The sequence below is a fragment of the Paracoccidioides brasiliensis genome, assembly GCF_000150735.1.
Source record: "Paracoccidioides brasiliensis Pb18 unplaced genomic scaffold supercont2.3, whole genome shotgun sequence".
Classification (NCBI taxonomy): Eukaryota; Fungi; Ascomycota; class Eurotiomycetes; order Onygenales; family Ajellomycetaceae; genus Paracoccidioides; species Paracoccidioides brasiliensis.
The window spans coordinates 1,769,204-1,792,973 of NW_011371360.1; the positions used below are offsets into that span (position 1 = coordinate 1,769,204).

At 44.3% G+C, this 23,770-nt stretch overlaps 8 protein-coding genes across 8 annotated transcripts; 4 read left to right on the forward strand and 4 right to left on the reverse strand.

Annotated features, from left to right (window-relative positions):
• Window positions 1-590: 590 nt before the first annotated feature.
• Window positions 591-2,220, forward strand: PADG_02912 (H(+)-transporting V1 sector ATPase subunit C; the record flags this gene model as incomplete). Its single annotated transcript, XM_010760351.1, has 5 exons — window positions 591-891; window positions 987-1,081; window positions 1,160-1,251; window positions 1,329-1,821; window positions 2,020-2,220. The coding sequence occupies 5 exons, from the start codon at window positions 591-593 to the stop codon at window positions 2,218-2,220; spliced, it is 1,182 nt and encodes a 393-aa protein (XP_010758653.1).
• An 811-nt stretch (window positions 2,221-3,031) lies between these two features.
• Window positions 3,032-3,746, reverse strand: PADG_02913 (adenylyl-sulfate kinase; the record flags this gene model as incomplete). Its single annotated transcript, XM_010760352.1, has 2 exons — window positions 3,032-3,668; window positions 3,739-3,746. 2 exons carry the CDS (start codon window positions 3,744-3,746, stop codon window positions 3,032-3,034), a joined length of 645 nt encoding a protein of 214 aa, XP_010758654.1.
• Window positions 3,747-6,755: 3,009 nt separating this feature from the next.
• PADG_02914 (glycine cleavage system T protein) lies at window positions 6,756-8,320 on the reverse strand (the record flags this gene model as incomplete). Its single annotated transcript, XM_010759887.1, has 2 exons — window positions 6,756-7,821; window positions 7,911-8,320. 2 exons carry the CDS (start codon window positions 8,318-8,320, stop codon window positions 6,756-6,758), a joined length of 1,476 nt encoding a protein of 491 aa, XP_010758189.1.
• A 3,916-nt stretch (window positions 8,321-12,236) lies between these two features.
• PADG_02916 (uncharacterized protein) lies at window positions 12,237-13,956 on the forward strand (the record flags this gene model as incomplete). The annotated part of the gene is made up of 4 exons (XM_010759888.1): window positions 12,237-12,420; window positions 12,483-13,026; window positions 13,097-13,110; window positions 13,163-13,956. The coding sequence occupies 4 exons, from the start codon at window positions 12,237-12,239 to the stop codon at window positions 13,954-13,956; spliced, it is 1,536 nt and encodes a 511-aa protein (XP_010758190.1).
• Window positions 13,957-14,322: 366 nt separating this feature from the next.
• Window positions 14,323-17,848, reverse strand: PADG_02917 (RNA-binding ribosome biosynthesis protein MAK21; the record flags this gene model as incomplete). Its single annotated transcript, XM_010760353.1, has 4 exons — window positions 14,323-15,231; window positions 15,294-15,834; window positions 15,898-17,021; window positions 17,078-17,848. 4 exons carry the CDS (start codon window positions 17,846-17,848, stop codon window positions 14,323-14,325), a joined length of 3,345 nt encoding a protein of 1,114 aa, XP_010758655.1.
• A 322-nt stretch (window positions 17,849-18,170) lies between these two features.
• PADG_02918 (proline-tRNA ligase) lies at window positions 18,171-20,420 on the forward strand (the record flags this gene model as incomplete). Its single annotated transcript, XM_010759889.1, has 6 exons — window positions 18,171-18,253; window positions 18,316-18,388; window positions 18,536-18,626; window positions 18,684-18,763; window positions 18,821-18,950; window positions 19,012-20,420. 6 exons carry the CDS (start codon window positions 18,171-18,173, stop codon window positions 20,418-20,420), a joined length of 1,866 nt encoding a protein of 621 aa, XP_010758191.1.
• Window positions 20,421-20,967: 547 nt separating this feature from the next.
• Window positions 20,968-21,876, forward strand: PADG_02919 (prefoldin, alpha subunit; the record flags this gene model as incomplete). Its single annotated transcript, XM_010759890.1, has 4 exons — window positions 20,968-21,025; window positions 21,159-21,481; window positions 21,621-21,738; window positions 21,803-21,876. The coding sequence occupies 4 exons, from the start codon at window positions 20,968-20,970 to the stop codon at window positions 21,874-21,876; spliced, it is 573 nt and encodes a 190-aa protein (XP_010758192.1).
• Window positions 21,877-22,671: 795 nt separating this feature from the next.
• PADG_11511 (uncharacterized protein) lies at window positions 22,672-23,760 on the reverse strand (the record flags this gene model as incomplete). Its single annotated transcript, XM_010760670.1, has 3 exons — window positions 22,672-23,190; window positions 23,363-23,663; window positions 23,720-23,760. 3 exons carry the CDS (start codon window positions 23,758-23,760, stop codon window positions 22,672-22,674), a joined length of 861 nt encoding a protein of 286 aa, XP_010758972.1.
• Between the last annotated feature and the right edge of the window lie 10 nt (window positions 23,761-23,770).

Sequence of the window (23,770 nt, forward strand, 5' to 3'; positions counted from 1 at the left end):
CCCCCCCCAGTTTTTAAACTTGCGTCTCATTTGTGCTGGGTTGGATGCAAGCATAGACCTCATTTACTTTCTGTGGGATTTCTAATAATATGGCGAGCATGTTCTTTCAACTTCCATGCCGGTGTTTTATGTTATTTTCTGTTCACGTGTTATGGGAGTAGTTACGGTACATACTTCACTGTAAATTTTCAAAGCAGAATATATGTTATATCAAAGCGAATTATGGTCAAAAATTATCTTAATTCTGTAATAGTATTAACATTCCACTGTAATTCACTTATTTATATAGACCCTGGGCCGGTTTAGGAATTCAGGAGTTGAGACTTTGGAGGTTTGTTGCACCGTGACTTCTGCACAGCGTGATTGGTCCGTCATTAACAAACAGCTCGCAACGTTAGATAATTACAAGATTGGACAGACCCATCAACCAAGACCCAACTATATATACTCCGTACAGCAACTATACTTCACCAACCACAATAACACACCACCTACCACTTGTATTTTATACCCAATCCCCGCCTCATAAGCACCAAGGCCGCAGCTCTGGATTCCATTCAACGGGATTATATATATATTATATCTGGATAATGTCCAAGGAGCCCAGATACATCCTCCTCTCCCTCCCCAGTTCCATCGTCCCATCTCACCACCGCGATGATGCCCTCGACGCCATAAGTAAGACCATCACCCCTGATAATGGCGTGGCGATTCCCTTTGCGATTCCAGAGTTCAAGATCGGGACGTTAGATGCGCTGGTGCAGCAGGCAGATGAGCTGGCAAGGTTGGAAACTCTGTGCCAAGGTGTGGTTGGCAAGGTGTCGGATGCGTTGAATAGTGTGCTGGAGGGGGATGAGGAGCAGATATCGAAGATGAAGATGGCTAATGATAGTATGGTGGAATTGATTTCTTATTCCCAAATATCCTGTTATGTTTATTTTCTATGGAGGGTTGGGGATGTACGACTGAGTTCTTTTCTGGTATAGAACCCGTGGAGCAGTATCTACGGACTTTCCAATGGAATAAGGTCAAATTTCGGGCGGATAGATCGCTGTCGGAATTGATCGATCTGCTGCATAAGGTATGGAATGGAAGATTTAGCATCCTTTTGGGTCCGTTGGATTTTGCTAACGGACTGATTTACTCTTGGTTTATGTAGGAGGCTGCAAGCATCGACAATGACGTTCGTGGAAAGTTTTCACAGTACAACCAGGGCAAAACTACGCTGGCTGCACTACAGCGGAAACAAACGTATGCTATACAGCCACTGACAGTTTATTGCTGCAAACTTGGTTCTAAACGATATTCTAACCACCCCAACTCACCAGAGGTACATTAACCACCAAATCCCTCGCATCCATCGTTGATCCACGTCTCCTCGTCCGCGACTCCGAATACCTCGAGACCCATCTCATCGCAGTGCCGTCACGAAGCACAAAGGAATTCTTGCGAACGTACGAAACCATCTCGCCCATGGTCGTCCCGCGCTCCTCAACCTTTGTCGCCTCAGATGACGAATCCACCCTCTATGCCGTGACGACGTTTAAAAAACACAGTGCAGAATTCATCCATAAGTGCCGCGAGCACAAGTGGACGCCCAGAGATTACAAATATGTTGAGGGCGGGGATGAGGAGGAGCGGAGGGATTTGGATCAGGCCAGTGCGGATGCTAAGAGGCTTTGGGGGGAGACTTTGCGGCTTGCGAGGACTGGGTGGAGTGAGGCGGTGATGGTTTGGATTCATGTGCTTGCGTTAAGAGTGTTTGTCGAGACGGTGCTGAGATATGGTCTACCGCTGGACTTTGTCTGTGCATTGATAAAGGTACGCAATAATTATTGGAGCATCCCTTTTTATATTTTTATATTTTTTATATTTTTTTTATTTTTATTCAACTCTCCCTCTCCGAACTACTGTGTTTCCCAATTTATCATTTTATCATGCAAGAAGAAGGGGAAAAGAAAGAAAGAAAGGAAGGAAGAAGAAATAACGATTCCCTATCTGCTTACAAATGGAAAACAGACTACAAACAAACAAGCGAAAAAAGTCAAGAGTCTTCTCGACGACTCATACTCGTATCTCGCGGGTAACGCTTTCTCGCGCGACAAGAAGGGCCGTGTTCGAAAAGATGATCCTATGGATATGCATCATGTCAGCGGCACAGGCGAGGGTGGAGCAGCAGAGTTTACTGCCTTTGTATATTACGAAATTGAGTTCGAATGAGCCAAAGCCATAGATAGGGTTGGTGGCATGATATATTTTTCTTGTCTCTTTTTCTTGAAATTCTGGATTAACGGCATAGCTACATTAGGAAGAAGGAAGATACATGATGAATATCTGGATCTTGCTTTTTCTTCTTTTAAATTCCCGTTTTCTTCCATTTCGCACTGGATTTTCCAGGCTGGTAAGGTTCTCTATATTCCGTCCTGTGGGTTTTCTTCTTTCATCTCCCTCCTAACGTATTGGAGACCTCATACAGTAGTTTTTTTCTTTTTTCTTTTTCTTTTCTTTTTTCCTTTTTCTTTTTTTTTTGGGAGCATGTTATTATTATTCCTGAACCTACCGCTGTGTTTGCTTTCGATGGTTATTTTATATATTTGGAACCGATCGTAGTACTGAACTCATTTTTAGACGATACTCACATTTGCTGGCATTTGCTATCTGATCCTACATACACTCCATATCATGACTTTTCCTACTCATTCTGTTCAGGGTGTCGTATGCTAATCTATCGTCCCCATGAAGAATTCTGATAGTTGGATTGTTGCGTGTTTTTCTAAGTCTCAGATAGCATCGACTTTGTGATGCGATCGACTTTCATAAATGCTCTTCCAATATATCCATGAGAGTGCATACCATTCACGATCCTTCTGTAAAATGGGTATATCCTTACATAGACCGTTGATCCCGTTTTAATCCCCTTAAAAAAAAATTGTGCACCATGCCCCTCATACCTAAGTTTACCCTTCCAGAAATCCAAACCAAATCGAACAGGCGAAACAGTCCAGTAAATATCAGAAAGCTATTCTATCCCTCAACTCTTCTCCCCCTCCGGCAAATACCCCTTCTTCTTCAAATACCCAATAATCAGCGCAACGGACTCCTTAACCCCCACTTCATGACTCCGAATATGAATCTCCGGCTTCTTCGGTGCCTCATACGGGGCACTAATCCCGGTAAACTCCTTCACAGCCCCTTCCCTCGCCTTCTTATACAACCCCTTTGGATCTCTCTGCTCCGCTACCTCTACAGGGACATCCACATAGACTTCAATAAATGGTAATCCAGAGTCCTGGGGCTGTCCATGTACCGGAGCCGCATGCAGCTGACGTGCCGTCTCGCGGTCCTTGCGATACGGCGAGATGAAGGAGGTGATGGCGATGGTATTGCTGTCCGCGAACAATTTGGCGACCTCTGCGATCCGACGGATGTTCTCGTTGCGGTCTGTTTCGCTGAAACCTAGGTCCTTGTTCAGGCCGAAGCGGATATTATCGCCGTCTAGTCTGTAGGCGGCGAGGCCGTATTGGGTAAGGAGTTGGTACTCGAGCTCGACGGCTATGGTTGATTTGCCAGACGCGGAGAGGCCTGTTAGCCAGATTGTGAGGCCTTTTTGTTTGCGGAGGGCGGTGCGCTCTGCGCGGGTAAGGTGTGGTGGGTGGTAGGTTATGTTGCTTTTGGTGAGAAGTTAGATTGGATGTGATGGGGAGGGGGGTGAAGGAGGGCGGGGTTAGGGATGTGTACGTGGCCATTTTTGGTGGAATAGAGGGTCCTGTATTTCTAGAAGCGGAATTCGAGGAAGAGTAACTGACAATGCTTTGTGCCAATTGTCTCCTTTTTTAAAAGCTGTTGTGATGGTGTACTTCCGGACCGGCGTTTGAAGCGGAGCGGGGTAGTTAGGGGAGGTGGGGTAGTTACGTAGTTGAATGCACCGAGAGAGAAAATGAAGGGGCGACAATTGGGGCAAACCGCTGGTAACTAGCTTGTGCAGAGTTTCTTGGAATACGTTTTGAAGGGGGATGGCAGAGTTTATATAAGAGGAACAAAGAACGCTGCAGTCAACTTTTCAAGAATGACGTGCTTTAGCATGGGCCGACATCGGGTTTTATCGTGCGCAAGAACGACGCTATTTGTTCAACAGGCTTCTTCCATTCGAGTGCTGTATGCAGCGCGGTTAAGACGGACAAGAAAAAAGGTGTTGCCCCGTCAGTATCGGCTGTCTCTGAGCCACATGAAGAGATCGAAGATGTGAATGAAGGATGCCAAGTTAGTTAACCAACAGGGCGGAAAGAGGCAAAGATCATTGGGAGGAACACCACTACGCCAATTCGAAGGGGTCAAGAAGCAAAGAGAAACAAACCGAAAATCTCACACTCACAGGACATCGATGTGGTACCATCGTCTTCGCTATTCGTTTTAACGTAAAACTCTATGAAATTGTCCGGGGAATAACTAGTTCCCCCAAACGGAACCTTTGAAGCTGGACCCATCCAAAAGCGATTGCGTCCAAGTCCTCGCGGAAGCCTGCGGATCCTCAGGAGGAGAACAAAGATAACCAAAAAAAAAAAAGTGTATGAAAAGGCTTCTCGTCGGGAGGCATATGAGAGATTGATAAGATACGTGAATCATCTTAGTCAACTGCGCCACGGATGTCGAGAAGCTGAATGCAGATGCCAACTACTGAGCCCGAACTGCGAGATGTCTTACACCCCATCCATATGACAATAGAAGCAACCCAGCTTTCCCACGTCCAAATCAACCCCATTTGACCAGTTCATAAGGCGCGAAGGCTTGCGCCCCGTCTCCACAATATTGATCCCTTCCTGGGGTCCGCTCCACCAGCACACTGCACAATACAATAGAAGAAGACCATGGTAAAGTCGCCAATGAGCTAAAAACCCTCAGATCCTCTTTGGATGGAAAATGTTCCCTTCCCCCAAATATCCACCGTCTCATCGCAAGATAGGAAGCACGATGTCAAACATATAAAAATGCATCGAAAGGAAGTTTTTGGCCTCTGTGCTCCAACTAGCTCCCCCCCAATTCCTCGCATCGCGCAACCGGACGAGCTACTAGGTCACAAGAGACAAGGAGGAAGTGTTGCATTGCCAGGGCAAACCCACTGAAGATTTCAGACTCCAGTTCAGATTGCGACGATAACGGGAATGTGTGAATTTCAACGCCTCCTACAGAAAGAAAAGGAAATGGAAGCAAGAAACAAACGGCCTGGCCCCCCACAATGTATGCAAACTACGTACACCATTTGATTTATTCCACGAGGCAATGGGAAGAGACCATAGCCAGTCCATTGAGGGGACGCTTGACCCAGAATATGGCGGAATTAAGGGGTCTCACAAGAATTCCGGGCGCTAAGGAAATGTTGAACACTGGGTGCTCTGCTGAAGTTGGTGCGCGGGGGATTGTGAGGGAGGTAAGAACTAGAATATGTTTAATTGGATGGAATTGGAATTAAAGGAGGACATTTCTTTTCTTCCTCTGAGGTTTCCTTCGCCCCTCTTTTACTTGTGGGTCGTCCGTTTCATATTTTTCGCGATGGTGGAATTCGTTTGTTTTTAAAATAGGGATCTTGGGAATCTCTATTTATCAGCAGCTCTCTGCTGAAATTTGGTCTCGTTATGAGTTTTAACATACCTGCTGAGATGCGCATTTGGCTTTGGCGGATATTCTCCTTGGGACTTTGAGAAACGTTCCGAATTTTATCCCCCTCCGAAAGGGTTTCCACAGTCATTAGATTCTACTGTCGTTTTCTTGCCTCTGTTCTTTTCTTTTCTTTTCTTTTTTTTTCTTTTTTCTTTTTTTTTTTTTAACGGTTTCTCTACTTCTTCGACTCAGCATTCCGGCTTGTTTCCTTGTCCCTCTTTACTCCTTTCTTCCATTTTGTGTGAATTTTAATATCATTGGAAACCCTTGGCCACGATATGACCAAGTGCCCGTCCGCGATTAACCACCTTCTTTTCTCCTCTTTTCTCTTTTATTTTCTTATTGTCTGCTTACCCATTGAACGCAATTTGGGTTTTTCTCTGAATCCATAATGTGTCTAACTGACCATCTGCCCTGTTGTCCTCCTCTTGTGCTCCAGCTTGCAACCAATTCTAGGTAATAATTTATTTCACTAATGCAGCTCCTGACTAGCTGAATCCCTCATCTCTAGCTTCGCAATGTTCTTCTGCGTTTTCCGCTGCAACATCCACGAATCTCGATCCTGACACTGCTTAAATTTTCATCACTCGTCAAGCTATTATTTTTGCCCCTCTCTATTTTCTGGTTCTCAATGATTTTCCATCCTTCCCCATCATATCACTCCCTAGGAATACAGTTTTCGGAGATCGAGCGGGTGGGAGAGGGTATTTTTCTTTTTGCTATTAATTTCCGTTTTCTGGTTAAGTTGAGCCAGAAATTGCAAACGGGTCCATTTTCCCCGTCTTTTCCTCAAGCTCAATGGTATTTACTCTTATATTTTTGCGCAGTAACAAGCGAATCAATTAACTAGCAGGATCGTGGATTATTAGAGGCGTTTCTACATTTTGTGGAAATATATCTCACAAATCAAGAATATCACTTGATATCCTGGACTGAAATATTCGATGGTTTCCTGAACGGAACTGGATCCTCTCACCCATTGAGTTGAACATTCCGGGGTCACAGCCACCCATATTTGCACAACAAGATACAAAGATTTCAAAGGACAATATACAAAGCAAAATAAATGAAGCAACCCAACCTGAAATCAAAACCTAAATTCACCCCTTGTAGAACTTATTCGGCACAAAAGGCATAGGAGTAACAGTAGCTTTGCGCAGTTTTTTCCTAACCAAAACGCCGACCTCTGTTCCTCTTTTATGAAGCCCTTGCTTCACATATCCCATCGCAATGTTGGTTCCTCCCAGCGTGGGGCTTGGCAAACCAGATGTAACCACCCCAACCTGCGTCGTACCATCAGCGATATCAACAATTGGTGCACCTTCGCGCGCAGGAGGTCCAGCCTCAATAGTCAGCCCGACGCGTCGCTCCTTGAGCGTTTTAGCCGGCGACTCGAGTTGCGGAAGAATGACAGCGGCACCATTAAAGGAAGAAGCAGGGGACGATGGGTCGCGTCTGTCCTTGCCAACGAGCCAGCCAAGGGCGGCTGCTGGAGGAGTTTGTGCGATGGTTATGTCGTGGCCATACAGACACATTCCTGCTTCAAGACGCAGGGAGTCGCGGACGGCTAGGCCTGCAAGACGGACTTCAGGGTTGGAGAGGAATAGCTCGGAGACTTTGATGGGGAGCTGCGGATCATTGTCGGTGGGGATAGAAATTTCGAAGCCATCCTCCCCGGTGTAGCCTGTGCGAGAAATGAGGAGGCGGGATGGTGTGTGCGTGCCATCTGGTAAATTGAGATGTAAGGAGCGACTTTGGCCGAAGTGAAGTGTGCTGAGGTCGGAGTCTATGGACGCTTCGCCGGGGGTAATGAGGGACTGGAGAACAGCGGCGCTTGAGGGGCCTTGGAGGGCGACGAGAGCTCTGCTATCGAGGATAGACCAGTTAATGACGGATTCGCGGGAAGAAGGGTCATGTGACTGTCTAAATTCATCAATTTCTTTCTGGAGGAATTCTAGGTCTTCTTTGCGTCGACCGGCGTTTGTTACAATGTAGAATGATTCGGGGCCCAGACGGGTAATAACAGTGTCGTCGATGATACCACCAGTTTTTTCATCGAGGAGGCAGGAGAGAGTTGATCGGTTGTCGTGGAGCAGGTTCAGGGATGAAGGTGTAACTTTCATGAGAAGATCTAGAGCACCAGGCCCGCGAATATGATGTTGAACCCTGAAACGCATTTGTTAGCGAAATAAGCTACATTGTGCCGTTGAACCTCAAAGCCCCAAAAGCATTTGGAAATATTCGTTGGGACATACATATGGCTCACATCAAACAAACTAGCCTTGGTTCTGGTCCAGTGGTGGCTCTCTATATGGCTAAGATCAGCGTACTGCAATGGCATAGAGTATCCGGCAAAAGGGCCCATTTTGGCTTTGCGGGTAATATGCAGATCATATAGTTGTGTTTTCTTCAATGCTGGTAACGCAGACGTGGAAGAAGAGGAACTCCATCTTGAAAATGGGTGAGAAAGAGCAACTTTGGCCGGAGAGTGTGAACGCACGCGGCTGGGGTAGTTGGCGATGGTGGGGAGAGCCGCCCGCTCGGATGCGCGAGAGCTAAGCGACCTCGAGGCATTGGTGGCTCGGATGACTGATGTCACATAGCCAGTCCTTAGCCGTGGGACAGAGACCCTCTTTAAAAGCGATCGGGCAGTTAAAGGCATCATGGTGAACCGTACACAGGGCTGCAGTTTGACAGCGAATGACTGGTTGAGGTTGGGGATAAAAATGCGGAGAAAGATGCTCGGAGTTCGGGTATCGGAGGATTGTTAGTCCGGCTTCATTCTACGCAGTGGAAACGTCAACCTCCACCAAAGGACCGTTCTCCACGACCTCAAACATGGTGCCAAAAATCCTATAGAGTAATTGAGGATAAGTGGGAATGACGGAAAAGTAAGTTAAAGCACATTGAATCTCTGCTTGAATGTTTGAAATCCCATCACATGATCTGTTTGGTTGGCTCAAAAATAGCGCAAAGGCTGGGGAGACGGACCAATAGCAGGATACAGACCGATTTCATCTTCAAAAGTGGATGTTTCAATAAACAAATAGACAGCTGGAAATTTAGGAAAAGGACGCCGAAGGACCCGGTTGCATTAACAAACAGGAGGCTAATTAGCAAGCAATTGAACAATAGGCCTAAAATACCCTATAAACCAGACAAGTACACATTAAGCAGGCTAACTAATACAAACAATACTATCATAACAGAGTAAATACTAATCGTGCCGCTGCGCAACCCACACCTCATGTGGATGCGCCACACCAAAATGATAAAAACACTGAAATGATAAAAATCTTGAATCACATCCTTATTATTGCACTCTATATCAACAACCAGTAGCTAATTTATAATAAAAAGATTATCTGCATCATTCTCAGTATATATGCCATCTCCAAATTGATTTAATTCCTTTTTTGTCTGTGGTGTGAGTGAGTTATTGTCAATTTTCATGGGATCAACTCCAAGCCTTCATCACTTTATTCTGCTCTTTTTCAGCTTCATTATTCTTACACCACTTGATTTTTCTATTGGCATCTTTAATAGTGAGGACTCTCCCTACTTGAACCTGATGATAGATTGTTTTAACTCTGGTGTTTACTGATATTGAGAAAGTTCTCTAATTCAATAATCTGTTACTCATTAAATTCTATGTGAATTAGACTTGCTTTGAATATCTTGTTCAAATAATGTGTTAAGATGAGTGATTTCAAATCAGAAATATCTTTAATACTTTGTATGATATTTTCTACAATATTAATATGATATTTTAACTTTTATGATTTCAAATTAAAAGTATTTCTAATACTTTATATAGTGTTTTTCATAATATTAATATGATATTTCAGCTTTTAAATTGTTTTTGATGAGAATAGCTGAGAGAAAGAGATAGATATGTGATCTGAATCATTCTCATCTTCATAAATCTGCAGTGAAGAAGATAATGAAATTCACTGCTTAAAAGAGTCAAGAACTTGATTAGAATTTCAGAAATATATATCATATTGAGCTCATTCTGCAGCTATTGTATCAGATTTAAAGATTTGCTTTTGCATAGCTAAAAGATATTATAGGAACTGTTGTTTTTCATACTTAACAAAATCATCGCATATGATATAGTTGACTGCTTTTGAATAGTAATACTTATATTGCTCAAATTATAGACTATTCAAAGATTGTAGCAAATGAGTGATATGTGATGAAAATTCATATAGAATTATCTTATGAATATTTGCATATTATATGAACTTAAATAGAATCTGAAGATATTCAAATCATATATTAATATATTCAATATCTTCAACTGTCACTCTTTTTAAATTCATTGACTTCTGTTTTACTCTCTTATACTCAGATAGACATTCAATGAATCTATAAGTTCACATCTTGCTGACTTTTGAAGAAAAGGTAGTAGAATTTATATGTTGATGTCTAAGTATTAAATTTGTGAAATTTTCAATATGTTCAACTATAAGAAAATAATTCTTTTCATCAAGCAGTTTAACTTATCATTTAATTGCATTCTTCTGACTCTCATTTAATTTCTTGTTAACTGAAATCTTTGCAGTATTTAGATTTCTTTCATTGATACACACTCAGAAACATTGATAAAAAACCTCAAATTCTTATGACAAAAATAGTATTTTGAAATTTGAGTTTTTTTGATGATAAGTGACAACTTTTTGAATATGGTCTTCAATATTTTTATTCTTATTTGACATTGTGGTGAGTTATTAATTGATGAAGATGATGAAGATAATGAAATTGCAAGATTTTTATCATTTTGGTGTTTTTATCATTTTGGTGTGGTGCACCCACACCTTGTGTGGGTTGCGTCGCGGCACGATTAACTGCTGAATCCCCCCCAAATCCGCAATAAAAATTAAATACAGGAATCAGATGCTAGTTTCCCTTATTAGGAAAAGCTCTATTACGCATCTGTACAGTAACTTTGCAAAACAAGCACATAATCAGTCCCCTGACCTGTATTCCCATTACACCCCTTTTGGAGCGCAATGAATTAGACCTCCGTCAATCCAATTTTCTCTATAAATTCAACGTAAGCCGGCTTTGGCAGGGGCTTCGTAAGTCCGTCTGCTTTATTCACCGTAGAACCTACGTGTGAAAGCTCGACCTCTCCCTTCTCAACTAGCTCACGAAGGATATGATAACGAATCTCTATATGGCGGGATCTCTTCGTCAAGGACTCCCCCTTTGCGAAATCAATGGCACCTTTATTGTCCACCTGCAATCTGGTGCAGATCTTTGACTTCCCTTCCAACAGGTCTGCATCTTGCAGCATGTCCTTCAACCAGACAAGCTCACATGCAGCCTTGCTGGCAGCGATATATTCAGCCTCTGTTGTCGATTTCGCAGTTGACCTTTGACGTTGTGAACGCCATGAAATCGGGGATCCATTAATTGTATCTGTAATTCGTCTAGACTTGGCCTTTGCTTTGGCCTTCCCCTTACTAGGGGCCTTCCGCGGTCGATTGAATGCCCTCTTAGCTGGCTTCTTAGCTGAATCTTCGCTAGATTCTCCATCTTCACCAGCTTCCTTGCATTCCTTAGCAAAATGACCTTTCTTGCCGCAGTTGAAGCACTTCACATTCTTCTTCCACCTCATTCGACTGAAATACGCCATCTCTTTGGCACAGTATGCTTGCTCCATGCTGTCATGGAGCAGAACAGCATTACCAGCATCCTTATCTATGTCTTTATTCTTATCTTTGCCCTTACGGTCTGCAGGGCGCTTTTCTGGATATTTCATCCAACAGTCAGCCTTGAGGTGGCTGCTAACTAACTAAACTGTTGGAGCCTAGGCTTCCTATTATGGACTAGCGCACCGCACAGCAGTATATATCATCCCCGAGATAAGGCTACCAATACAACCAACCACTTCAGACGTCCAACACTAACTAACTGTGTTGGAGGAATGCCTGTTGCCTGTGTCACGTGCACCTACCTATTTAGTAGCGTAACTAGCCTCACTTATTGATATCTAAGAAACTGCTGTCAAGACCGCCATCCCAATCATATCTACTCCTCAGTTAACCCATTTAGCCTCGGCAGATTCTTCAGCCAGTCTGTAATGGTTATAACCTTCTGTAAGACGGGTGAGAGGGTGAGACATCAGCGTGCGGCAGCTATGCCTGTGGCGGGGACCGTATCATTGGTTCCAACGTACTGCGGTTGCATGCGGCTTCCACCTCAAAAATTTGCTTTTTTTCATCTTAAAAATTTACCTTTTGTGGATAGTTCTCCTTTTGAGGAATATCTTTCCTATTATGTCTGTTGTTGCCCTTTCGCGCTAGATTGTATATAGAATGAGCGGTATCAGCATAAGGAGGGTGAAATCCTCCGTTCGCTTGATAGAAAAGGCCCAAGACAAGAATCATCACTATTCTGCCTCACAGAGGAACAGAGGATTACCTATTTTGGTTTCACCGCCTTCCTATTCCGTACAGGACATATCCGTATATCGGCTATCTCATACGTTTGACAGTATCTCACCAACGTTCAACTTATGGCAATGTTGACAATATTGAACACATGTAGTTTAACAGTTTGGTGTTATTTTTATGGCTCCTCAATATTACAAGAACGAGCTTCAGCTCATCGAATTGGGGAACGAGTTACTGCACCAAGTTCGAGCTGAATTGCGTGAGGCTGTAAAGTGTGCCACGGGTATTCTCAAGGTTGAAGACCCAGAGCCGCATCCTGATGATAGCAATGCATTTGGCACCATCTACAACGGGTCTCTTGGTATGTGTTCTGCTTTTTCCATCTATACAAAGGTTTGTCTGGGAGTTGAACATTCCAAATAGGAATTGCTCTCACCTTTCTCCGGCTAGAGGAGCAGGTTAGCTATATAGCAAATGAAGGCGAAATCCCGTCTCTGGCATCTGAATTGGTTCAATTGGCTAGTTCGAGGATTAACCCTAATGTATCAGGGGTTAGTCAGTTGAGGACAAGGAGTCTTTCACCCTTGGCCTCAGGAACTCTTGGTGCTTCTCTCGTCCGTATCTTAGCGGCGATTACTCGACCTACACCGCGAGCGATAGATTCGAGTGACCTGAATATTCTTCAAAACGCTGCTGAGTTATCTCTCAAACAGGGGACAATGTTAGGCGGCGATGAAGCATTATACGGACGTGTTGGCCTATTGTGGGCTCTTTTGTACATTCGCCAACACTGCCTCGATGAGGAAAATATGGATGTTTTGATCCCACTGTTCACGATGATCCCAAGAATTGTGAATGTAATTTTAGAGACTGGAAGGCTAGGTGCAGACGAATATCAACAGTTATATGGACAACAGAGTGTCCTGCCACTTATGTGGCCATGGCATGGTAAATACTACATCGGAGCGTGAGCATTTCCCCCACATCATCTCCTACGTTTCCTTGGATGGCCTATGCTGACTTGAAATTGCCTTCAGAATTCATGGGACAGGTAAGCAAGTATTCCAGTTTACTGGGGTGAAAACGACTTAACATTGATCTAGCTGGTATTTTGGCCATTCTTCTTTCCTGCAAACTTGAGGAGCTTGACGATGGAGCCACCCACCATCTACCCATCATCGCACAAACTATAAATAGCCTATGCAGGCTTACCATCGAGAATGGCGGCCACCTTCCCTCATCACTTCCAATTCACTCATCCTCCCGTCATTCCCCTTATGTACAAATTTGCCACGGCTCCCCAGGCCTACTTATCCTGCTTGCCCAAGCAAGAAGCATCCCCGACCTAACACGGTCATTCTGGGAGCCAGATTGGGATAAAGCCATCCGGCTTGGCAGTGAGCAAGTTTGGGAACAAGGACTGCTATTCAAAGGCGGCGGATTGTGTCATGGCATCGCCGGAAACGCGTGGCCCTTCCTAATGCTACATGATAGCTTTGAGTATGGACAGGAAAACATAGCGCAGGCGAATCTCTCATTCAGAGACAGGACTGGCATTATCCCTTCAGAAGAGGAGGACCTCACGCCAGATTATTTTCTGTCGAGAGCCTTGTCGTTGCTGCTCTATGCGCAGAAGACTCCACCTTTCCACCGTCGAAGATCTCCTGGCGAGCTCCAGTTTCGCATGCCAGATACTCCCTACAGCCTTTTCGAGGGGCTGGCAGGGACCTGCGCTGCGTGGGCTGAAGCCTGTGTGGTCATTGAGGCCCGGTTGAGGAAAAATAAATTGGATGAAGAGGGCAGTGGGGCCGTTTCTGAAAAGAGGGATGAGTTACTTTCTAAGCACCTAAATCATGAATTGGGATTTCCTGGGATCACATTGGGAGGAATCCGTTGATTCTGTCCAATTAACATATCTTATTCGAAAGAACTATGTTACGGGTTAATTTATATTTTATTCTGCTCCGTTGAGCCCTGTTATTAATGAATGGATTCGTCATTAGGGATGGCTAATGCTGGATGGGCAGTACTATCGCACCGGTCCATTTGATAGTTCCGGAGATCAACGTCAGTCTCAGTTAGCCTTAGGGTAGTCTCCAGCTGCCGGCGCTATATATAACTCCTGCTTCTCCGCAAGAGTGTATGATGTTAATGAGCACATATCGTAACAAGGACCACGAGATCACGGAACTGGTATATAAATTTTAACATCTATCGAAATATTCCAACATGTATGGCGCTCCCATGTACATCCGAAAATGGATCACAAGCCACCATCAGGGTCATCATCCGCCAATAAGGCAGCATAATCATCCACAGACGCAAATATCGGTAAGTGCTTGAGCTTCCTCTTCTTTTGCCTCCTCGTAAGCCTGCCTCCCTTGCCTCCCTTGTCCGTAGCTGCAGCGATAAGTTCTTGAACTTCGCTATCCAGATCAGAAGGTATTTCCTCATCACTGTCACGAAAGGCATCTTCATCTGAGACGTCCATCTCAAACGCATCCTCATCTCCGAAACCTTCAAACTCTTCGCTTCCTTCGGCCACAACGGCTTCTTTGTCTTCTGGTTCTTCCCCTAGCTCTCCCTCATCATCATCGCCACTTTCCACATCATCCATGTCGAGGTCTTCAAGATCACCATCATCTCCATCTCCCATAGCTGACGCCAAATCATCAACATCGATATCGTCCTCACTTCCTCCTTCACCCTCAAGCTCCGGTCGGGAGTGAACAAGCGCCTTCCAAATCTCCGACTCTGCATCACTCTCATCTCCATCTCCACCCCTACCTCGGAAACCAGATTTCTTCTTCGATTTAATTTTGCGCGCGTTGTCCTGATTCATGCGGTTAAAGTACTCGTGGAAAAATACATCTTCAGCGGCAACTTCATCGCATTGCTTTTTCCAGAATGTTTCTTTGTTCACCGGTTCTTGGCACTTGGCAGTTCCTCCAGAGGTAACCAATAAGCCCTTGCTCTCGCCTCCTGCGAGAGGCTGCATAATCGAATTCCCACGCATACCGGGGGCCGCTTTGGGATTGCGGTAGGCAAATCTGTCCAAAAAATGAGTAAGGGTGTGGATTGAAAGGTCTGGCTTTCCGGACATGGTGGTGTGATCTAGTAAATGGGAAGCGTTGACAGAAACGGAGGGATGGAAATGAGCAAGACAAGGAAGCTACATTTATGATTAGTGACAACCGTCCAGCCATATTAGATAAAATCAAGAGCACTACTTACTAGTTCCCAGAGACAACTTCTATCAGCATTGCAGTGTTCAGGATCTCTTTTACGAGGGTCATATCGAATTTCCATTTTCTTCTCTGCCTGATCTGGCGCCCGCTCAACAGTCTGCTCTTCATCTTCAGGAACATCTCTAAAGACTTCCTCATCATCGTCTTCGACATTCTCCGGGTCATCCATCAGTGAAGATAGACTTGAAAAGGCCTTTTCCAGCTCCCTTATTAAATAGAACACACCACAAATAAAGGGAGGTTGATGCAGTCCGAGAATTTGAACGAGTCGCTTCACGAAAGCCTTCACTCTTTTGACATTCAAGTCGAACTTGAGAGATTTATATAGGAGATTTAGATACAACGACTGCTTTGAAGATGTGGATATTCGAGGATCAAGCAAAGACTCATATAGGGTTCGATAGAAACGGTCCAAAGAAACGTGGTGAGAAGAGGATAGTTGCTGGATAAGCATCAAAGCTTGGATGCTTGTGTTGAAATTGGAAGAGTGCGTAATGATGAATAACGTATCGATATGTTTGGAAAGCCTAAAATGCAAAAATGAATGTAAGAAACCAGAATGAATAGTAGGCGATCGGGGTCAGACTTACTTTTCGACATCAGAACTAGTAAATGGGTAAGCTCGATTTACTCCAGTTAAAACACCTGCAGTAAGCTTCTCGCGTAACTCATCCTCCTGCGCCTGGCCTTTCGGAACTGCAGTGCCACCTTGTCGCTTCTTAGATTTACCATCATGTTTGCCATGCTTATGCTCAGAATGACGCGCAGAATCCTTGGCCGGGTTCAACAGCGTAACGAAAAGACCGAAGTAAATATCGAGAAGCTTAGAGGCGACATTCTCCTCACCACTGCTCAACACGGTCTGGTTAAGAGTAATGATTGCGTAGTATTTCGCGTGCTGACTTTGGCTTGGTCTAAAGAGTATGTCTGATTCAATCGCTGAGATTATAGTTGGCTTCATTAATGGGTGGGCTTGTTCGAGTTGAAGTAGAAGATACGAAGCCCGCGAAGCTATCTTTTTGTTTGGGTCGCCAAGTTTATTGACCAGAAGACGTAACAAATTGGATTCTTGCTCCGACTTCTCTTTCAAAAGCTCGTAAACATAGGTTACTGCTCTGGATCGTGAAAATTCGATTTCATCATTACACCACACTTCGAGGATTTTCAGAATTTCAAAGTATTGCTCTTTCAAAAAATCCTCAAAGGCCCAAACGATGAGATGGCTCCGCTCCAAACCATTGGGTAAAGGATTTGACGACATCCAGTTACCAGGAACACCCTCAAGAGCAGCCAACAATGCGGGTTGGTTGGCCAATGATTTGAGTCTGCGATCGCTGGGAAGGAGTGTGCCTTGGGCAAAGAGATCTTTAAGCGATCTAAGAACCTCAACAGCTTGGGCTCGACTTCGCTTTTTAGCGAGTCCAACAAGGTTCTCCAATGCTTTCACATTATGTATAGGTGACTCTTGTACCGCTAATGTCAAGGCGGACACCTTATCGCTCAGGGTTCCGGAAGAAACAATTGTGGAATAGAACTTGCGGGAAGATGACGATTGCTGTGCAGCTGCAAAGGCTTGATTTTCCAAGCCAAGGAGAGAGAGAGCATATTCTCGAATACGGTCCAAGATGTGCCGGGCGATGCCGCTCCTCTTCGTCGATTCTAAAGAAATTGGGGGTAGAGGTATGGCATACCAATCAGGTCGAGGTTCGACGACCTAACGCCAGGTCAGATTTGAGTTGGGATCGAACTGAAGGGAAAATGACAACTAACCATGTTGGACAACCGCGAGTTATGGAGCTGGTTCAACTTTTTTGATTCACTATCTTCTGCCTGAGTTGGTTTCTTTAGGTCAATTTTCTTTGGAGGCTCCTTTGATGGCTTGGATTCCTTTGGAGGGTTTGCTGCTCTTGATGGCTTTGAAGCTGGAACCGGTGTAACAGCTTCCGCAACGGAAACTTTTTTGCTCGGAGGTTTGGATGCCGGGGATGGATTACCACCCTTCAGCATTTTTGCGATATCATTTCGGAGAGTGTTTTCGTTAACCTGCTTCCCGTCCTGCTTGGGCGTAACCGCAGACATTTCCATCTCCGAGTCAGAGTCAATTCCCGCTAGAAGGTCGTAGTCCTCTTTACTCCCTCCAATCGCATATATTTCATTTTCCAATTTATTTCCATGTCCTTCTCGTTTTCCCTTAGGCCGTTCTCTTCCTTTTACAGCTCCCTGAGGAGCTATTACCTCTCCATTCCAATCTCGCTTCTTCCCCTTTTTGTTATCCGACTTAACTTCAGCCTGTGGTCCCGCATATTTTCGTTTTCCCAATTCATCGGTGGGAGCTTTTACCTCCTTCTGTGGCAGAGTTTCCGCGCCGTCCTGGCCCTGTAATCGCTGTTCAATGCGCTTTGTGAGGTTGGCTAGAATCCCGGCGGAGAGGTCTGGAAGTGAGTCGGCATTGACGACGGGAGGGTTGGCAGGTTTTTCCGCAGCTGAAATTGCAATATCGTTTGCGGAAGAACGCCTTCCCTTCGTCTTTGACTTCCCCATTGTATGAACTGTGGCTGTATAGCGCACAGAAATTGCTAGGTTATGTGTTTCCTAACCCTCATTTTCTTCGAAGCCAAAAGTTATTTTTTTGATAGTAATGGATGCGTCGGAAGGGGTTTCTCCGAAAACCCGACATTGAAAGCACGGGCCATCGAATTTCATATGTTGGTCGTACGTGAGAACAAGCAATCAATGAGATTCAATTGTATATATAGAATTGACAATATATCTCAAATCTGGAAGGGGTGTTTTTCTTCTTTTTTTTAAGTTTATGCGTTATGGATGTTTAATTGAGTCTCTCTTTTAATTGTGGCTCCTATGAATGTCTCCTTGTTTGGAGCTGGACGGCCTCGTCGATTTCCTCTCATCCCGTATCCTTCCCAACTTCACCGATGTAGATTTCATGTATGTTGACTGCATAACATTGAATGTGTTTGAATAGCTTTGCAGAGCTAACTAATATACAGAATGATGGAAGAAGTCGACTCTCAGGCTTCTGGACTCCGACGGGAGGAATCAGCAGAAAGTCCGGGACTCTCGGTATGATCCGAGACCTCCTCACACTTATGAACATAGACTGATCATTTCTTTGGCAGATGCAAATGATTTACTGATTCAGGGAGGTTTTCTTCGTCAGGTGGGATCAAACGCCCCCATCTTCTTTTTTCTTCGGCTCACCATTCTTAGGCCTATTCTGGGGTATTCCATTTACTTCCACTTGGGCTGCGGGTGCAGGAGAAGCTCGAACGCCTGATTGATAAGCACATGCGCACACTTGGTAAGATTTCCAAGTCTTCTAGCATTTGACTGTTCGTATGTTTACCGTAGCGACAAGGGGCATCGAAGCTATCTTTGTCATCCATATCCTCCCAAGCTTTGTGGGAAAAGTCTGGAAGACTCAAAAAGGATTCAGAGGTATTCTGCAATTTCCTTCCGAGCCCTCAATACATCAACTGAGACAATGGACATTAGTTTTTTAAATTTGAAGACCGAAAAGAGGCTAGGTTTCTTCTTGCTCCGACCCACGAAGAGGAAATAACCTCCCTTGTAGCGAGTTCTGTGAGCTCATACAGAGACCTTCCATTACGATTGTATCAATTTGGTGAGTTCCGATCTGGCTTCAAATCACCATATACTGCTAACGAGTACTTTTAAATTTGTAGGCAGGAAATATCGGGATGAACCAAGGCCTCGACAGGGGTTACTTCGCGGCAGAGAATTCATGATGAAAGATCTCTATACTTTTGATTACAGTGCTGAGAAGGCAATAGAAACGTATAACGCTGTCAAAGAGGCCTACATACGACTATTCGATGAGCTCAAGTTGCCATACATTGTGGCTGCTGCAGATTCCGGCAACATGGGAGGAAGTTTAAGTCACGAATTTCATCTCCCAAATTCGAAAGGCGAAGACACTATTGTTAGTTGTTCCAGCTGCGGTCATGTATACAACGAAGAACTTTCCGACGGGAAAGCATACAAGGATCCTGTCGAACAATCAACGTATTCAATTCTCGATACAGAGTCTGCAGGATTAGGGAAACAACAAGCCCCTACGATCTCAACTGACATGTGGATGAGCATTTCAAAAGATAGAAAAACTCTTGTGAGAGTTTTCTACTCGAAGTATTTGGTACAGGAGGGTCATTCCGACCCAGTGGAACGCAAGATCAATTCACATGCCGTTAGAGCGATCGCTCGAGAAGCGGGAGTGGATCTCGATGCTGGAGTAAGCAGCCCGTTGATGAAATGGCAAGCTAGAGCCAGTCAAGATCCTCAAGTCTCTGCGGCTCAATCCAGTTATCCTGCTATTTTGGATATTTATGATCACCGTGTCCGACCTTGCGATCGTCCTCCACTACCAGCAGGACAGAGCAAGGAAGCTCTAGAACAGCTAAATGTGCAATTCTCGTCCATTCACCAGTACCCGGGAACTAATGTAAAACTCGATTGCGTTAGTGCTGCGGCTGGAGACAGGTGTTCTAAGTGCGGTGAAAACTCGGTAGAAACACACACTGCCATTGAACTTGCCCATACATTCCATCTGGGAACTCGATATAGCGACGTGCTAAATGCTTCTGTGGCTATACCTTCTTCAATTCTAAGAGGTAGCTTAACAACGGAAAGAACAGCTTTAGCTCAATCAAGCAGCACGGTATCAGTTCCTCTTGAAATGGGATGTCATGGCATTGGTGTTTCCCGGATGATTGCTGCTGTTGCAGACACCCTGGCAGACCCCAAAGGACTCAATTGGCCCAGGGTCATCTCTCCCTTCGATGTTATAATCATTTCAGACAGAGAGCTGGAGAAGGAAGCTGAACAAGTCTACGACACGCTCATGGAAAGTCGGAAAGCCGACGTCGATGCGATAATTGACGATAGAGAGAAGAGTCTCACATGGAAACTCAGAGATGCAGATTTGATTGGGTATCCTGTGATAATCGTCATTGGGAAGTTGTGGAAGAGAGACAGCAAACTGGAGATTCAATGTCGACGATTAGAGAATTTTCGGGAAACAGTATCACTACAGGATCTGCGCTTTTATACCAAGTCGTTGCTTGATAGGCTCTAGAAGAAGGTGGTCTTACTTTCTGTTACGTTGTGATATTCCCTCAACATGTATTATTATAAGGATTTGGGTCCAGGGATAGTTTAATATATTGTCACCTTCTAATATTTGAAACCCCTGAGCGAGTCAAAATTGATTCTTTTGGGCCTCAAATATAGGTTGGACAAAAGATACGCATGTATTATATTTTACACCAAATTTATCCAAAGATTTCCATTCCTGAAATTGTATTTAGCTTTTACATAGATTTTTCTCTGTAAATGAACCATTTAATGATTTTTGAAGCCCACAAGCTCTCGTCGAGTAGTGCATATCGATAGTGTTGGCACACTTCCCTGTTGTCTTTCATAGCAACTAACAACTTCCAACCAAACCCCATCAAATTTGTTATGCCAAACTATAATTACTCTCCACACCTCAAACAACATAACAAGATATGCTGAACCATCTCCTCCCGGATGCCCAATCACTATTATTAACGTCCCAAAATAATTAATCGTCTACCTCTGTCCACTCAATTCATACTCCTCTACACAACAAAACCCAGAATATGTCCTCGCAGTCCTCTTTCGCACAGCAAGAGCCTAGTGAAACCCCTCCAGGAGCAAGTCCGTCCAAACAATCCAACTGCCCCAAAATTTCCCGATCCCAATTCTCATCTCAATGCCCCTCTATCTATGGAAAATAAACAAGTCATCCCTTAATTCCCGCTCTTAGATATCTAATCAACTAACGTGGAAGCCAAATCACCAGTTGACCTCGCAACCCTTTCCACCCCGCAACTACGCTCCCTCCAATCCCGTCTGAGCTCAGAGCTAGAACATCTAACAAGCTCCCACGCAAAATTAAGAAATGCTCAGTCAAAGTTCCGCGATTGCATCCGCTCGATAAATGACGGTATAACCCCTCCCACCGGAGGTACAAATGGTGCTGGGGGAGGTTCTGTGGCCGGGGAAAGTGACGATATTCTGGTTCCGTTGACGAGCTCTTTGTATGTCAAAGGAACACTGGCAGATAGGAAGAATGTAATTGTGGATGTGGGGACAGGATTTTATGTTGAGAAGGTGTGTAATTTCTATGCTTTACGCTTCCCTAGTATTGTACAATGGGGTGTAATCCTAGAATCATGGGATTAGAGTCGTTTACTACGCCTGTTTTACGAAGAAACCCACCAGTTTCTATCCGCTAACCCTGCAAATCTAGACAATGCCAAAGGCCATCGCCTTCTACAACGCAAAGGTCGAAGAGCTAGGCACAAATCTACGAGAGTTGGAGAAAGTCGTGCAATTGAAGAGCATGAATCTACGGACAATCGAGGAGGGTACGTTTTCTAATATTTTTTCTTTGTGCTTAGATAGCCCTCCGGTCTAACAGATCCTAAACAGTTCTCCGCCAAAAACTCCTTAGTGAAGCTACTACAGGACCATCCAGTGCCGGGGGTGGTGGTGATGATGCTTAATTATATGTCATCTTATTACTTTAGTTAACTAGTTATCCGATATAACTATGCCCCGCACTTGGCTTATTCAACACTACGATATGCCTGGGGTTATAGATATTGCGCATATAGGGCCCTTTCATCATGCCAGGCAATTGTCAAAACATGCATTCTCAACCTGGTTTTGACCTTTTGCCTTTCCTTTGGCCTTTGACAAATTTAGAGAACAGATCATTGCCAGGTTATTGCGGCGCGGGCTCCTTATACGCGCTCCATATCATCGGAGTTTAACAACTGGGAGATATTATATCTCTGGTTCTTGAACTTGGCTTCTAACATGGAATTAAATTTGCTACCTACACAGTTATGGATCAGGAAGTCGAACTGTGTGAGCTGTTAGTAAACTCCCTTTAATATTCCTTGCTGGCTGTTAATATATAAATCTGGCCTTTTTAGGGTGAAAACGATCCTTGATAGCGAACGCAAGAGGGGACCATTTTTGTCATGATTGCTTGCCTTAACTACGTTTGTTTGAAACAAAGTTGATGTTAAATGCGCTGGGTGGTAAAAGTTCGTCCTTGACAAATTTCAACCCGTTCGCATAAACATTATTAAGAAGATGAGTTAAAAAATTAGAAGACATTTGAGAGCGAGAAGGGAACGTATGTCGAATGCCACAATTCATCGATGTTAATGGGTCATTGGCCAATTCTTCAATCTGTTTACAACCTTTTATTCGGCATAGATTGATGGAATTTCCTTTCCAAGAGACTGCGACAACTGCGCAACTCCTCACGATAAAGCAGTGTCCTATGCCTAGGACTTGTTTGGGACATTCCTCGTTTTCGTAGGTTTAATATGTTCACTAGGAGCAACTTCAAACCGCTCAATGACATCACTACCTCGTTCGGGAGCCAAAAGCAGTGCTGCCTGGTTGACTAGGTGGATGAATTGGTTAAATCCAGCATTAACATCTGTCAAGGGCACATCATCAACGTAGGGAAAGAAGGTGATCAGACTAGCATTCCAATCGGCGGCTTCTCCAATCCTGAAGCTACCATTTTTGCCTAGTATGTTATCCCATTCGTCGTGAAATATGGATGCGCCCCATGTCGTTTCAGCCGTTTGATTCATTTGGTTATGGTAATTGCTACTGGTATAAGAGGGACCTGAATAAACGGCGGGATGGTACGTATCATACCGCGCAAGCTCAAAGATGTACTTAGAACCTTTCAGACAATACCTAAGCGCTGATTTCTCCGTAACTTTAGAAACAGAAACAAGATCCAAAATGTAACTTGTTGTTTCGCAGCACCATGAAGCCCATCTGTAGGACTGCTCTTGAATTGGACCGAGTGAGCAAAGCTTTTTAGAGATTTTTCAATGGTTGACAGTTGCTGGAAGTCAAGTGCTTTGATTTCCAATTGCCAATCAGATCTGTTGAAGAGTTAGATGTTTGTTTCGATTAAATTGCCTCAGCTACTAAGTGGGTTTGGGGAATACAAACTTTTTCGAAGTCTACAACCCCAATTTGAAGTGGTGGTCGTTTATCTCCAAGTCCATCGTCGCCATGAGGCTTTACCCAACGTCGCTGGGACACCTCAAAAATATCGGTTCTGAAACGGGACTCCCTAAATTCGGCCTCCAAGCGGAGCAATGCTTCATTGGCATCTTCAAATTCGATATTTACGGCGTAGAACGGTTTATTATCTTCCAACAATTCGACCTGTGGGTCAAACGGTATAAGGATATCTGAAGCCTGTGAACATCGAGTTATTAAGTCACCGTCATAGCGCTTAAATCCAAGGCTTGAGTTGCAAAACGTTAGCACTGAGATAATCCCAAAGCGCACGGAGCGACATACCCAGGAATAAGACGGCCCTTTGTTCTCCCATAGAAAAGCATGCTTCGAAAT